The sequence below is a fragment of the Oncorhynchus gorbuscha genome, unplaced genomic scaffold, assembly GCF_021184085.1.
Source record: "Oncorhynchus gorbuscha isolate QuinsamMale2020 ecotype Even-year unplaced genomic scaffold, OgorEven_v1.0 Un_scaffold_261:::fragment_2:::debris, whole genome shotgun sequence".
In the NCBI taxonomy this organism is placed as follows: Eukaryota; Metazoa; Chordata; class Actinopteri; order Salmoniformes; family Salmonidae; genus Oncorhynchus; species Oncorhynchus gorbuscha.
Genome location: NW_025745120.1, coordinates 183,979 through 200,000, shown reverse-complemented (window position 1 = coordinate 200,000; position 16,022 = coordinate 183,979). Strand labels below are relative to the sequence as shown.

Sequence of the window (16,022 nt, the reverse complement as noted above, 5' to 3'; positions counted from 1 at the left end):
CCAATGTGTGACAGGTGTAAACTATTTAGAATCTACCTCCATGTTTCTCCAATGTGTGACAGGTGTAAACTATGTAGAATCTACCTCCATGCTTCCCCAATGTGTGACAGGTGTAAACTATATAGAATCTACCTCCATGCTTCTCCAATGTGTGACAGGTGTAAACTATATAGAATCTACCTCCATGCTTCTCCAATGTGTGACAGGTGTAAACTATATAGAATCTACCTCCATGCTTCTCCAATGTGTGACAGGTGTAAACTATATAGAATCTACCTCCATGCTTCTCCAATGTGTGACAGGTGTAAAACCCTAGATAAAGGACTCATCTTTGTATCGGTGACAGCATGGGCAGCACCATTGTGGCTTATCTCCATTTTAAAGTAGTACATTTTCTTCTTCACGATTGGCTGATCCCTCCTGATGACCCAACAGATTCTGGGTCCATATTTCTGTGTCTTCTGGATAAAGACCAGATTGTGAATGCTTACCTGACTGTCCTGTTGTCGTCACTATCATATTGTTGTCCTATTGTAGCTGTATGTCTTCAGCAATATTCCACTGTGTCTTCGTGTTGTATTGAACTATAAAATAAATTCATATAAAATATATTTCAAAATAAGAAATTGTAACACAGGTGACTCCTGATAACGGCAACGGTTAGGGATTGATGTGACAGCGTGCGCTAAACTAAAGAACGCAGTTATATGGAGATTTTACTAATAATTTTATTGAGTTGGGACTGAAAAACACTGTAGTCTACTTAAAACCGAGTTCGCACTTCTACAAAAGTGTACTTACGAGGGGTTGATTTTAAATCATTACTTCCTAATGGATTCAAAACAATATCATGAATAAGCAGCATTAGTTCAAAATGGATGAGAAATACTTTTGGACCGATGGAAGGAAGATATATTCTGTATCAATAACCACTCTCTCATCAGCTGGGAGACAATCTAAATCAAAAGGCCCATGAATTCCTGTTTATAATAACCTGAAAACATCAGACAGAACAGCAGACTGGCGAGCTTCCTACATTCCTACCATTCACTGTTTAATCATTATATCATCAATTGAATGGAATCAAACTTTATTCACATAAAATGTTGAAAAACACACAACTTGCTTTTATATACTTCTATATGAAACCCTCAGTGTGAATGATCCTCCCTTCCTACAAGTTGTCCACATCTTTGCATATTCCTTCCTCATCAGCTGACAGAACATGTCTTGTCAACTGAATTTTCCAAAGGTGGATTCCAATCAAGTTGCAGAAACATCAAGGATGATCATTGGAAAAAGGATGCACCCAAACTCAATTTTATAATCATATAGCAAAGGGTCTGAATACTTATGTAAATAAGTTATTTAAAAATATGTGAAAAAAATGATAAAAAACAGTTTTCACTGTCAATATGGAGTATTGTGTGTAGATTGATGAGGGCATTTTTTATTTAATCAAATCTAGAATAAGGCTGTAATGTAAGAAAATGTTGAAAAAGTCAAGGGGTCTGAATACTTTCCAAATGCACTAAGTCAGTTTATGCCTCCTTAGGTCCATCTTATGATTGAAGCATTTCCCACAGTCACCACAAATAACAGTGTATCATCCTGTGTCTCTATGTCAACAGTTAGGTTCCCCTTGACACCGAAGCTTTTCCCACAGTCACCACAGCTAAACGGTTTAGACAGTTTCTGCATGGTTAGGTTCTGCTTGAGACCGACACTTCTCCTGTGTGAGTCTGTAAATGTGCAGTTAGGTGCTCCTTGCGAATGAAGCCTTTACCGCAGTCACCACAGCTAAATGGTTTCTCTCCCGTGTGAGTCAGTATGTGTCTCATTAGGTCCCCTTTCTGGCTGAAGCTTTTACTGCAAAAAAAACATCTAAACGGTTTCTCTCCTGTGTGAGTCAGTTTATGCATGGTTAGGGTCCCCTTCTGACTGAAGCTTTTCCCACAGTCACCACAACTAAACGGTTTCTCTCCTGTGTGAACCCTCATGTGCCTGGACAGATGTCCTTTTTGTTTGAAGGTCTTGCCACAAAAGGGCCATGTGCAGGTTTCCCCCATTATTGTGTTCAGATCCAATGGTGGGCTGCTGTCAAGTCCTACTGGGTTTCTGCTTACAGCTGAGCTGCGGCTGCAGGCAATGTTCTGATTATCTGGAGGGTCACAGGGAATGTCAAGACACTTTAGGTGGGTCACAGTGACAAAAGGTGTGAGATTCACTGGTTTAGAGTCTCTCTCTCTGCCCTTCACAGTTTGTGTTTGCGGAAGAGTCAAGGACCAAAGTGGGTCCTCCAGATCACATTCACTTTTCACACCTGAAGGAGTGAAATCGAACTCTATGATATCAGGCTCCAGACCTTGAAGCTGCTCTTCCTCCTGACTGGTCCTGACTTCCTCCTGTTTCTCTTTAATCTGTGTGGTCTCTGGGTCCTCCTGCTCCAGACTGGGGCTCCACTCCTGCTCACAGTGCTGCTGCTCAGGGTGAACCTCCTCTTCAGAGTCAGCAAGAGAGATCTGCAGGGAGTCTGGAGGGAAGGAGCAGAAATTTGAATCAAACAGATGAATTCAAGATGTCTATGATCTATACAGCTATACAGATATCTATACAGATAGCTATGGCCAGCTTCTAGACAGAGACTAGGTACCAGTTTATTTATCCAACATTCCACTCCCTGTACTCCATGTCATTTTCCAAAAAGACTGGCCTTTCTGCCATCTTCCAATATGAACATTCTATCATTAACGAGCTCGAGGAGAACAGAGTATTTAATCCTGATTCAGCAACCCTCACAGCTATCCTCCAATCACAACGATTATGCAAATATTGGAACTCACTTCTTTTTTTTTCTCTCCAGAGAACATGCCAGTAACTGGTTGCTAAGCAACCGTTTTGTTCATCCAAACGAAACAGTCGTAAAGTTGCTAGCTTACATCTCAAACTAAATACATACTGCAAATCCAATCACAAAACGTCTTAGCTTTGATTTTAAGCCTCAAAATACAACAAAGATCATCAAGGACAACAACCACCCGAGCCACTGCCTGTTCACCCCGCTATCATCCAGAAGGCGAGGTCAGTACAGGTGCATCAAAGCAGGGACCGAGAGACTGAAAAACAGCTTCGATCTCAAGACTGTTAAACAGCCATCACTAACAGAGAGGCTGCTGCCAACATACAGACTCAAACCTCTGGCCACTTTAATAAATGGACATAATAAAAGGTATCACTAGTCACTTTAAATAACACCACTTTAATTACTCATCTCATATGTATATACTGTATTCTATACCATCTACTGCATCTTGCCTATGTCGCATGGCCATCGCTCATCCATATATTTATATGTACATATTCTTATTCATCCCTTTACATATTTTTATTTATTTATTTAACCTTTATTTAACAAGGTAGGCCAGTTGAGAACAAGTTCTCATTGGAAACTGTGACCTGGCCAAGATAAAGCAAAGCAGTTCGACACATACAACAACACAGAGTTACACATGGAATAAACAAACATACAGTCAATAATAGAGTAGGAAAATCTATATACAGCATGTGCAAATGAGGTCGGATAAGAGAGGTAAGGCAATAAATAGGCCATGGTGGCAAAGTAATTACAATATAGCAATTAAAACACTGGAATGGTAGGATGTGCAAGTTGAGATACTGGGGTGCAAAGGAACAAGATAAATAAATAAATACAGTATGGGGATGAGGTAGTTGGATGGGGTATTTACAGATGAGCTATGTACAGGTGTAGTGATCTGTGAGCTGCTCTGACAGCTGGTGCTTAAAGCTAGTGAGGGAGATATGAGTCTCCAGCTTCAGAGATTTTTGCAGTTCTTTCCAGTCATTGGCAGCAGAGAACTGGAAGGAGAGGCGGCCAAAGGAAGAATTGGCTTTGGGGGTGACCAGTGAGATATACCTGCTGGAGCACGTGCTACGGGTGGGTGCCGCTATGGTGACCAGTGAGCTGAGATAAGGCGGGGCTTTACCTAGCAGAGACTTGTAGATGACCTGGAGCAAGTGGGTTTGGCGACGAGCGTGAAGCGAGGGCCAGCCAATGAGAGCATACAGGTCGCAGTGGTGGGTAGTGTATGGGGCTTTTGTGACAAAACGGATGGCACTGTGATAGACTGCATCCAATTGGTTGAGTAGAGTGTTGGAGGCTATTTTATAGATGACATCGCAGAAGTCGAGGATCGGTAGGATGGTCAATTTTACGAGGGTATGTTTGGCAGCGTGAGTGAAAGATGCTTTGTTGGGAAATAGGAAGCCGATTCTGGATTGAATTTGGATTGGAGATGTTTAATGTGAGTCTGGAAGGAGAGTTTACAGTCTAACCAGCCACCTGGGTATTTGTAGAATACACCAGCAGCGAGAGCGACACCATTGATGTATACAGAGAATAGAGTTGGCCCGGGAATTGAACCCTGTGGCACACCCATAGAGACTGCCAGAGGTCCGGACAACAGGCCCTCCGATTTGACACACTGACCTCTGTCTGAGAAGTAGTTGGTGAACCAGGCGAGGCAGTCATTTGAGAAACCAAGGCTGTTGAGTCTGCCAATGAGGATGTGGTGATTGACAGAGTCGAAAGCCTTAGCCAGGTCGATGAATACGGCTGAACAGTAATGTCAATGTCAGTTATGATATCGTTTAGGACCTTGAGCGTGGCTGAGGTGCACCCATGTCAATGACTAGAACTAATTGAAAAATAAATAAATAAATAGCTGAAGATTCATATCTCCCTCACTAACTTTAAGCATGAGCTGTCAGAGCAGCTTACCGATCATTGCACCTGTACACAGCCCATCTGTAAATAGCACACCCAACTACCTCGTCCCCACATTGTTATTTATTTTTTCTCCTTTGCACCCCAGTATCTCTACTTGCACATCTATCACTCCAGTTTTAATGCTTAATTGTCATTATTTCGCAACTATGGCCTATTTATTGCCTCACATCCCTAATCTTACTACGTTTGCACACACTGTATATAGATTTTTTTATATTGTGTTATTGACTGTACATTTCTTTATCCCATGTGTAACTAACTCTGTGTTGTTTTTGTCGCACTGCTTTGCTTTATCTTGGCCAGGTCAAGGTAAAGGCCAAAACAGTCAAACACTACATCTAAACATGAATCGATTCACAATTCCGGGACAGATCTAGAAACATAAATCCCACTCCTTTCATAACACATCAAAATAATTTCACGAATGCAAAGCACACACTTCCTCTACACTGTTTTAACCATTTCTGCCGAGAGCATTTTTTCAGTGACAACACGTTTGTGGCATCCGTCTTCCATTTATATTTCATATTTTACACACAGGTGTTATGAGAATCACCTAATTATCCCATATTTTACACACAGGTGTTATGAGAATCACCTAATTATCCCATATTTTACACACAGGTGTTATGAGAATCACCTAATTATCCCAGGTAATCAACTCTGGCTTGCATTTCAAACTTGTAAAAGACACCCTCGTCCACTTACGCATCATCCCAAGGGCCTTATGCCCTTGGGGGAATCCCCATCGCCATCTTGGCGGACAGTCCAAATCATTAGCCAAGCAAGGGAAGTTTGCAACGTAAGCCCCTCAGCGCTCGTTTTTTAGTCGAGTTTGCGTGTGTACAATTACAATTACGTTCACTCCAGGGCCTGAAACTCGCCATAATTCAATTTGCGACGATTGTACATCCGCTGAGAACGGTCAGCGAAAACTTAAAAACAACGGAGAATTAACGTACAAGTGTAAAAAACAAATGCAAATTGGTTTGAAATTGTGCTACTAATGCACATGACGGCACAAACACACCTCGTAAAAAGTCAATGTTTTGTTTGGTTATCTTTTGGAAATTGTAGAAATACAAATGTTCCTTCAGAAGTTGTAGCTAGTTATCTAATTCATTTGCTAGCCATCGTACAGTATGCATATATTAATAATTCTATATTTAATAAGTAGACATTCACTCAATTGACTAGCGCATATAAAGCACCCACATGCTACCGCTGGCTGAAAACACAATCATCCCGGGATGAACCAGTGACGAATTCCCGGCCAAGGGTGGTCCATTTAAAAATTATTTCTCGTGAGCCAAATAGTAAATGCAGTGTTTAAAAAAAAATAGTTATAAAGAATTCTTATCACTTTACAAGGTGCCTGTAACACCTAAAGATTTTGCAATTGTTTTAGATGCCATTCCCTCAGGTGTTGCTTTGTTATTCAGGAACGTGTCAAGACCTGAACCCCAGAGTCTACCTTCTATTGACCCTGTTGACTCATCAGTAGGAAAGACCTGACCCCCAGAGCCTATCTTCTATTGACCCTGTTGACTCATCAGTAGGAAAGACCTGATCCCCAGAGCCTATCTTCTATTGACCCTGTTGACTCATCAGTAGGAAAGACCTGACCCTCAGAGCCTATCTTCTATTGACCCTGTTGACTCATCAGTAGGAAAGACCTGACCCTCAGAGCCTATCTTCTATTGACCCTGTTGACTCATCAGTAGGAAAGACCTGACCCTCAGAGCCTATCTTCTATTGACCCTGTTGACTCATCAGTAGGAAAGACCTGACCCTCAGAGCCTATCTTCTATTGACCCTGTTGACTCATCAGTAGGAAAGACCTGACCCTCAGAGCCTATCTTCTATTGACCCTGTTGACTCATCAGTAGGAAAGACCTGACCCCCAGAGCCTACCTTCTATTGACCCTGTTGACTCATCAGTAGGAAAGACCTGACCCCCAGAGCCTACCTTCTATTGACCCTGTTGACTCATCAGTAGGAAAGATTTGTTTCTCTTTTGGTCCAGTCAACAACAGAGCGATACGAACCTTGTTTCAGCAGGATGTTGTATCTATACATTATTGTCATGCCTTATTGGAATGGATTTATTGATAATATCTGTTGGGAAAAAAGTTTGGATGTTGCCACACACATACCTACTTGTGAACAAAATTAAGGAAGTTTCCTTTAAAAAATGTCAAATATTATCCTGCCAACCACTATAAGAAGAAGTTTAAGGAAAACATCAACTCAAATTGCTCCTTTTGTAATGACCACCCAGAAACAGTGTTGCATCTTTTTTGGCATAAGAAAACTGTGGCAAGACTTCAGTAGGTTTATAATTCAACACATTTATGAAGTTTTTACACTATTGTGGAGAGATGTACTGCTTGGATTCTTTACTAGGCAAGTCAGTTAAGAACAAATTCTTATTTTCAATGACGGCCCAGGAACAGTGGGTTAACTGCCTTGTTCAGGGGCAGAACGACAGATTTGTACCTTGTCAGCTCGGGGATTCTAACTTGCAACCTTTCAGTTACTAGTCCAACGCTCTAACCACTAGGCTACCCTGCCGCCCCTGATAAGCTGAAATAAGCTGAAACAAATTTTATGTAATTCATTTCATTATTCTTTTGGCCAAATTTCATATTCACAAATGTAAATTTACAAACAAAACAAATTTTCTTAACTTACAAAAACAAATTGAACTGTATTTTAAGACAATTAAATACTCTACTAACAAAAAAGCTGTTAAAATTGTAAGTGTCTGTATGTCCCTTACTATCCCCTCAGCCCTCAAATTAAGTGGACACTTCTGATGACGTTTCATGACGTCTGACGAGTATACACTTACAGGGCGAGGGAGGAAGAAATGACTAAAAAGATCTATTAACAACCAATCAATACAGGAAGTACGTGTGGGAACACAAGTGTGTCTGTATATATAAATAATATAAAAGGACAATTGGACTAGGGGGTCTAGGGGCGGGGCCAGGGGGTACAATATCACATTACACAAGGACCTTAGGATAGGGTGTCTTAAGTGTTTGGACAGCAGCCTCTGTCTTCCGTCTCTTTTCCGTAAACACGCGTTGTAACAATGAGGGGGTTCGATTAATCTCACCCAGGTGCCCAAGCAAAGTCGGCTCAAAATAAGTGATATAATTAAAGCATGTGTTGTTGGCTAATTAGTAAGATTATGTGATTGATTTTAATTTTAAAAAGCTACCTTCACAATGAAAACTAATTAGAAAACGCAAACATTTGTTTTAACAGAAAATATATGTTGTATGTTTCTGAACGATGCACCATCCTACATTGTCGACAAAATGACCGAGCAGTGTTTTTTCCCGGTTCAACCAGGGCCAGCGTAAAATAACTCCCTCGTGGAGATATGGCTTTTTGAAAACATTAACCCTATAAAAAGTTATCAATTTAACATCGTGTATTCCTCGATAATATGAAAGATAAGGTCGTTCGACTTACAAAACCGTACCGCAAGTGATGCGTGTTAATGTTCCTAAACTCTCCTTTACTGAGATTCACGATCAAAGTCTACATAGCCACAGATATAAGAATGATTAGAACGGGTGTCCCTATTCAAGTCAATTATGCTACAATGTTTGGATGGCGGCCATTACGAGTGTACACATAGGAGCACAGCAGGAAGAATATCCAGCAATCTGTGCTGTGATTTGTTGAATCAACTCTAATGACATGACAACAAATGCATCCCCATTGCATGAACCGCATCAGTTACAAGCCCGTTCTATTCATTATTATTTCTATGTTCATAACTACGTACCTATTCTCGATAACGTCAGTGGTATCTCTGGTGTGATCCGCAGCAGTCTCCGTAGCCGATCATTCTCCTCCTGGTACTCCACTACCGTTTTCTCAACTGCACCGACAATCTCCACAACAGCCGCCGTTAAGCGCTCATTTAGAAACACACTCAACAACTGTAGTTTAGTCATTGTCAGTCGAATGAGAGTTGGGTAGCCTATTTAGTATTGTCAGCGGGTCTTTCTTTACTGCACACAGGGAACGTTGAAAATAAAAACAAGTCGTCTCAAATCCTACTTCCGTGCTCTAGTCAAAGAATTTTAGAAAATGCATTTTATTCTAGTGGGTGGTTGGCTTAGAAATGCACAACAGGCGCCGCCAGCTGGATGGGAGTTTACTACTGTGTAAGGCAGCCTATAGACCCGTAGTAAAGGGCAACAATAACCACGCTAATACAAACAGTGGTTATCATACAGGTGAGGCCAAATATATTGGCACCTTTGCACTGTTCTTAAATAATTACCTATTTCTCAAATAAATTGAAATTGAAAAATAAAAACGTTGGTCTCCACACATTACTGTATTGTCAACATTGCAGAAACATTTTTCTAAGGGGGGGGGGGCTTCAAATAAAATAAATCAAATCAAATTGTATTTGTCACATACACATGGTTAGCAGATGTTAATGCGAGTGTAGCGAAATGCTTGTGCTTCTAGTTCCGACAATGAAGTAATAACCACCAAGTAATCTAGCTAACAATTCCAAAACTACTACCTTATAGACACAAGTGTAAGGGGATAAAGAATATGTACATAAGGATATATGAGTGAGTGATGGTACAGAGCGGCATAGGCAAGATACAGTAGATGGTATTGAGTACAGTATATACAGTGCCTTGCGAAAATATTCGGCCCCCTTGAACTTTGCGACCTTTTGCCACATTTCAGGCTTCAAACATAAAGATATAAAACTGTATTTTTTTGTGAAGAATCAACAACAAGTGGGACACAATCATGAAGTGGAACGACATTTATTGGATATTTCAAACTTTTTTAACAAATCAAAAAATGAAAAATTGGGCGTGCAAAATTATTCAGCCCCTTTACTTTCAGTGCAGCAAACTCTCTCCAGAAGTTCAGTGAGGATCTCTGAATGATCCAATGTTGACCTAAATGACTAATGATGATAAATACAATCCACCTGTGTGTCTCCGTATAAATGCACCTGCACTGTGATAGACTCATAGGTCCGTTAAAAGCGCAGAGAGCATCATGAAGAACAAGGAACACACCAGGCAGGTCCGAGATACTGTTGTGAAGAAGTTTAAAGCCGGATTTGGTTACAAAAAGATTTCCCAAGCTTTAAACATCCCAAGGAGCACTGTGCAAGCGATAATATTGAAATGGAAGGAGTATCAGACCACTGCAAATCTACCAAGACCTTGCCGTCCCTCTAAACTTTCAGCTCATACAAGGAGAAGACTGATCAGAGATGCAGCCAAGAGGCCCATGATCACTCTGGATGAACTGCAGAGATCTACAGCTGAGGTGGGAGACTCTGTCCATAGGACAACAATCAGTCGTATATTGCACAAATCTGGCCTTTATGGAAGAGTGGCAAGAAGAAAGCCATTTCTTAAAGATATCCATAAAAAGTGTCGTTTAAAGTTTGCCACAAGCCACCTGGGAGACACACCAAACATGTGGAAGAAGGTGCCCTGGTCAGATGAAACCAAAATTGAACTTTTTGGCATCAATGCAAAATGTTATGTTTGGCGTAAAAGCAACACAGCTCATCACCATGAACACACCATCCCCACTGTCAAACATGGTGGTGGCAGCATCATGGTTTGGGCCTGCTTTTCTTCAGCAGGGACAGGGAAGATGGTTCAAATTGATGGGAAGATGGATGGAGCCAAATACAGGACCATTCTGGAAGAAAACCTGGTGGAGTCTGCAAAAGACCTGAGACTGGGACGGAGATTTGTCTTCCAACAAGACAATGATCCAAAACATAAAGCAAAATCTACAATGGAATGGTTCAAAAATAAACATATCCAGGTGTTAGAATGGCCAAGTGGCACTGTTTCCCCTAATGTGAATTCTGTCTTTAATAAGTCAGTGAGGTTGATGCTGTCAGAGCTCCAGCAGGTGTATCTCACTGATCATCCCTAAAGCCAACACCTCATTTGGCCGCCTTTCGTTCCAGTTCTCTGCTGCCTGTGACTGGAACGAATTGCAAAAATCGCTGAAGTTGGAGACTTTTATCTCCCTCACCAACTTCAAACATCTGCTATCTGAGCAGCTAACCGATCGCTGCAGCTGTACATAGTCTATCGGTAAATAGCCCACCCATTTTTACCTACCTCATCCCCATACTGTTTTTATTTATTTACTTTTCTGCTCTTTTGCACACCAATATCTCTACCTGTACATGACCATCTGATCATTTATCACTCCAGTGTTAATCTGCAAAATTGTAATTATTCGCCTACCTCATGCCTTTTGCACACAATGTATATAGACTCCCCTTTTTTTTCCTACTGTGTTATTGACTTGTTAATTGTTTACTCCATGTGTAACTCTGTGTTGTCTGTTCACACTGCTATGCTTTATCTTGGCCAGGTCGCAGTTGCAAATGAGTACTTGTTCTCAACAAGCCTACCTGGTTAAATAAAGGTGAAATAAAATAAATAAAAAATAAGTTCCCCCCTCCCAGGTGTAGGGATCTGAATAGTACCGTTTTTGTTTGCCATTCAGGGTAGTGGCGTGAATTTGGTCCGTGTTAATGTATTCATTGTTGGTAATTTAGTATGATTTGTTCATCCACAACATTTTTTGTTTTTGTGGTATTTTTTTTACATTTCCCGTACAGTAGGTGGCGGCAATACACTTTATGAGTGTAGTCCGCCAATAAACATCAGCAAAGAAGAAGGTTATGAACGCAGCACAAGACATTGTCAGCGGGTATGGTTTGTTTATGACAGCCATTCTTCCTTCGTTGACGAAGCCATAGTAGCTGAATACCCAACTCTCAGTCGACTGAAAATGTCTAAACTACAGTTGTTACGTTTGTTTTTAAATGAGCGTTTAACGGCGGCTGCTGTGGAGATTTTCGGTGCAGTTGAGAAAACGGTAGTGGAGTACCAGGAGGAGAATGATCGGCTACGGAGACTGCTGGGGATCACACCAGAGACACAACTATGTAAAATAGGTTAGTATGTAGCGCTACTGATAGCTAACTATAGTTCTACTCTATTAATACACTCCACACTGTTTAGGCTAACAGTGATCACCATTTCAACAATTGCACTTAAAAAAATATATATATATGCGTTTACCATACATGGGTAAAAACATAGTCTTTGTCAAACAGTCTTTGTCACAAACCAGGAAGTTATTTGAATTTATAATTAATGAATTGACAAACTTTAGAAATAAATAGCTTTTTAATGTATTAGGAGCTCATTTAAAATATACATGTTGTTGTTATTGGATTGGAATTTGAGTTTACTTTTATATTACATTTACAAGCTTAAATTCAAATGGACCCCAACCATCAAATCAAATGTTATACCACATGCTTAGTAAACAACAGGTGTAGACTAACAGTTCAATGCTTACTTGTCTAAAGGCTGTATAGGTAACCTCTGCTCCTTCCCTCCAGACTCCCTGCAGCTCTCTGTCTCTGAAGAGGAGGTTCCCCCTGAGCAGCAGCACTGTGAGCAGGAGTGGAGCCCCAGTCTGGGGCAGGAGGACCCAGAGATCACACAGATTAAAGAGGAACAGGAGGAACTGAGAACCAGTCAGGAGGAAGAGCAGCTTCAAGGGCTCATTCATACCAAAGACTCCATATTCCCTTCAACTTCCGTGAAAAGTGAATGTGATCAGGAGGACCATCTTTGGTTCTTGACTCTTCCCCAAACACAGACTGTGGAGAACAGAGAGAGTGAACCTAAACCAGTGCATCTCACATCTTTTGGCACCGTGACCCACCTAAAGGGTCTCAACATTCACTGTGACCCTCCAGATAATCAAAACAATGCATCAAGCCACAGCTCAGCTGTAAGCATTGACCCAGTAAGACTTTACAACAGTCCACTATTGGATCCCAGCCCACCTTTGGATCTCATTCGACCAATAGAGAAACACCGTTCCAAGCCCAGCATCATGTCCAGAAAAGCTCTGGAAGCTGACCTGCAGAGGCATGTGACTCTTGCCAAGAAGAGCCTAAGTGAATGCTACAACTCCACCTGTAAACTGAAGGCCCATGTCCGACTCTGTCACGGTGGTAAACCCTGCACCTGCCCCTTTTGTGGCAAGACCTTCAAACAAAAAGGACATCTGTCCAGACACATGAATATTCACACAGGAGAGAAACCATTTACCTGTGGTGACTGTGGGAAAACCTTCAATCGCAAGGAGCACCTAACTAAACATAGACAGACTCACACAGGAGAGAAACCCTTTAGCTGTGGTGACTGTGGGAAAAGCTTTAATCGCAAGGAGCACCTAAATAAACATATACGCATTCATAGAGGAGAGAAACCATTTAGCTGTAGAGACTGTGGAAAAATGTTCAATCGGAAGGGAAACCTGAATTTGCACATACTGACTCACACAGGAGAGAAACAACATGGCTGCTCAGTCTGTGGTAAAAGATTCACTCAGAAGACTCATCTGCTGAAGCATATGGACAATATCCACAAAGAGGGAAAAACAGACAGAAGAAATAAAATCAGTCAGAAGATGGGAATAAAAAGAAAGGATGTGACCAACACTCTTACGAAAGGAGAGCAACTCCAGACCATTCATACTGTGTCTCTCAGATGAATAAATGTATCATAGATTGTCATAAAACATTGTATGTAAATAAAGTTTGATTTGGATTTGAACGATGAGTACAGAGTATTGCAGGAAATTCACAGGTCTGTTGAAATTTTACCTTAATTAGAAACAGTAATATCTGGTCGTTTTGATTTGGAATGTCTCTCAGGGTGATGACAGAATGGTCGGGCTTTATTGATACATTTATATTGAACACAATTGCAGAAGAGGATCGGAGCGGAAGAGGAGGGGGACCCATGTACCCCGCTTCAATCAAGCAGACTTCAGACAACCCCAAGAATGACTTGGGAGACGAATACATCTATGGCCTCCTTGTCAGGCCTCTCACACTGCATACAAGGGTCCTGGGGCGAGCCTGGCTGGATGAGGGGGCTTAGCCGCCTCAGTTAAAACTTAGTAGCTCCCTCAGTAGTAGTTTTATGTCCCTATATAAAAATAGCAACAAAGTTTTAATGATTGAGTGACAGGTTGGCACATAAAAAAAATATATTTATACGCTGCACTGTTTCGACACAACAGGGCGCTCTGCGGTGTGTGTAGGGGGGCTATGGAAAGCCACTAGGTGGTTAGGTATTTTCCTTTGGGGAGAAAACACTTCTCATCTCTGTGGTAGGCTAAGTGAATAACACGATACTCCTACGCCTGTAATATTTAATTTCGATGTATTAGCTGTACCGTTGAAGCTGCTTCACTCTTGGCTAGCTAGCTGTAAAATGTGTTTGTGTTATTAGCCTTAGCCTATTTAGCTGGCTCAAACTAGTTAATCTGCCACGGTGGATATCAGAAATGGGGTTCACCATGACGATTAGGAGAGCGATGAGCAGCAGCATCAAACCACAGGCCGCCACCAGGCCCAACAGCGATGACGAGCTCCAGCTTGCTAAATGCGCAGTCTACCCACCCTTCCAAAAGCGCCTCCAGGATAATGGCTCCCCAGCCGCCTCCAACTCCGACTGTTCCTGATGACCTTGGAACAGAGGAGCCAGACCAGATTAGCCTAGAATCCTACCGTAGCCACAGGTTTTCTGTACAACAACTTTCATTAAATAGCAACTGGTTCATAAAAAGAAAGTGGCTGGAATACTCGGTTACTGCAGATGCGCTGCATTCAGTTTCCCATGTCGAAAGTCTTTAATTCTAATTGAAGCATTCTATATGTTTCAAGTTTAAAATAGTGGTAAATATGTTTAAGCATAGATTTTCTGGTGTACTTATTAATTTTTGCCATTTGTTTGCCATGCCTCTTTGTCCTTGATAGCCACAACGCATTAGATTTATCAGTTGGTTTATCATCGTTTGCCTTTGTCAGTCAGCTGTTTAGAGCGTTGTGCGTTGTTTTTCCAGGTGCGCGCGGGAACCGGTGTTCTCGGTGCCATCCGTAGCCAGAAGTTGGAGACGGTTAGTTTAGCTTTATTATTTTCTGTTTCTTTCCTGGATCGGCTGATGATGGTGGACAATATCACTAGACAACTAGCCTACAGCTAGACGCCAGTGCGCATCCAATTCATCCAACAAGTAGACTACTCTAATGACAGTAGGCCTATAAATTGCCTCTTTTGATTTAGATACGGTTTTAACGTTCGGTGAGAAGCATTCGATGTTGCAATGGCACAGGCCTACATTACTTTGGGTTTGTGTGCGCATGAGAACTGGTTTCACGGTGAGACACGTAGGCATAGTAACACACACAGTGCATTTTCCCGAGGGACTCCAAGATCCATAGTTTGTACAGGGTTTAACTTCAATGCTCTAATTCAATTCGTACATTCTTAATAATGACACATAACACTGTCATAAATGTAATTCATGTAAAGAAAGAAAGGTTGTGTTTTCTGTCATACGATCTGTGAAGACTCCAAGCATTAACTCGTGAATTAGGGTGTAAACAATACGCACGAAATCTGCTGAAATATATGATGTACATATGCATGAATTGAATGTGAGGTTGGTCTGACATCATTTACAAAGGAAGCATTTGTGTTTAGTGAGTCCGCCAGATCAGAGACAGTAGGGATGACCAGGGATGTTCTGATAAGTGTGTGAATTGCACAATTTCTGTCCTGCTAAGCATTCGAAATGTAACTAGTACCCGTGGGTGTCAGGGGAAAAGTACATTAGGCAGTTTTCATTTCATTGTTATTTAATTATAAGCAAGTCACAGCCTATATGCGTATATTTGTAGACTATAATGATTAAATACAACAGAATGTTGATTAAATGCTGTTGTGTCGCACTCGTTTCACAGTGTATTTCTTTGTAGGCTATAGCCTTCAAATAATATAAATAATATAGCCTAAATAATTCATGTTTGTTCCTTTTAGGCTTCCTGTCAGGCTCCTGACCTATTTAGAGTGTTTATATGTTGTTTAATACGACATGTAGCCTATTTGTAATGATGTTCACTTCTTACATTCACCTTTTCAAATTTATTCAAATACTTTTCATTCAAATCCAGATGGTTTGGTTTCAATACTTAAAAAACAATTGGTAGGTCCAGGTATTCACAAAAAATAGATGGGTGATGGTTAAATTGTGATTTTAATGAATGGAGCGAATTTGGAGCGCAGTTTTTCCCCCTGTA

At 41.1% G+C, this 16,022-nt stretch overlaps 2 protein-coding genes across 2 annotated transcripts; one reads left to right on the top strand and one right to left on the bottom strand.

Moving 5' to 3' along the window:
• Positions 1–1,073: 1,073 nt before the first annotated feature.
• On the bottom strand, positions 1,074–8,890 carry LOC124017499 (zinc finger protein 2-like). The gene is made up of 2 exons (XM_046332710.1): positions 8,613–8,890; positions 1,074–2,533 (listed from the first exon to the last, which is right to left on the bottom strand). Exons 1-2 carry the CDS (start codon positions 8,782–8,784, stop codon positions 1,704–1,706), a joined length of 1,002 nt encoding a protein of 333 aa, XP_046188666.1. The 5' UTR covers positions 8,785–8,890; the 3' UTR covers positions 1,074–1,703.
• A 2,641-nt stretch (positions 8,891–11,531) lies between these two features.
• Positions 11,532–13,488, top strand: LOC124017498 (zinc finger protein 184-like). Its single transcript, XM_046332709.1, has 2 exons — positions 11,532–11,807; positions 12,261–13,488. The coding sequence occupies exons 1-2, from the start codon at positions 11,642–11,644 to the stop codon at positions 13,424–13,426; spliced, it is 1,332 nt and encodes a 443-aa protein (XP_046188665.1). The 5' UTR covers positions 11,532–11,641; the 3' UTR covers positions 13,427–13,488.
• Positions 13,489–16,022: the final 2,534 nt, after the last annotated feature.

Bases quoted from the DNA above. Each gene is read 5' to 3' on its own strand.
- LOC124017499 (XM_046332710.1), bottom strand. From the start codon at position 8,784: ATGACTAAACTACAGTTGTTGAGTGTGTTTCTAAATGAGCGCTTAACG. The intron at 2,534-8,612 runs GTACGTAGTTAT...CCTTCCCTCCAG, and splicing joins ACTGACGTTATCGAGAATAG to ACTCCCTGCAGATCTCTCTT.
- LOC124017498 (XM_046332709.1), top strand. From the start codon at position 11,642: ATGTCTAAACTACAGTTGTTACGTTTGTTTTTAAATGAGCGTTTAACG. The intron at 11,808-12,260 runs GTTAGTATGTAG...CCTTCCCTCCAG, and splicing joins GACACAACTATGTAAAATAG to ACTCCCTGCAGCTCTCTGTC.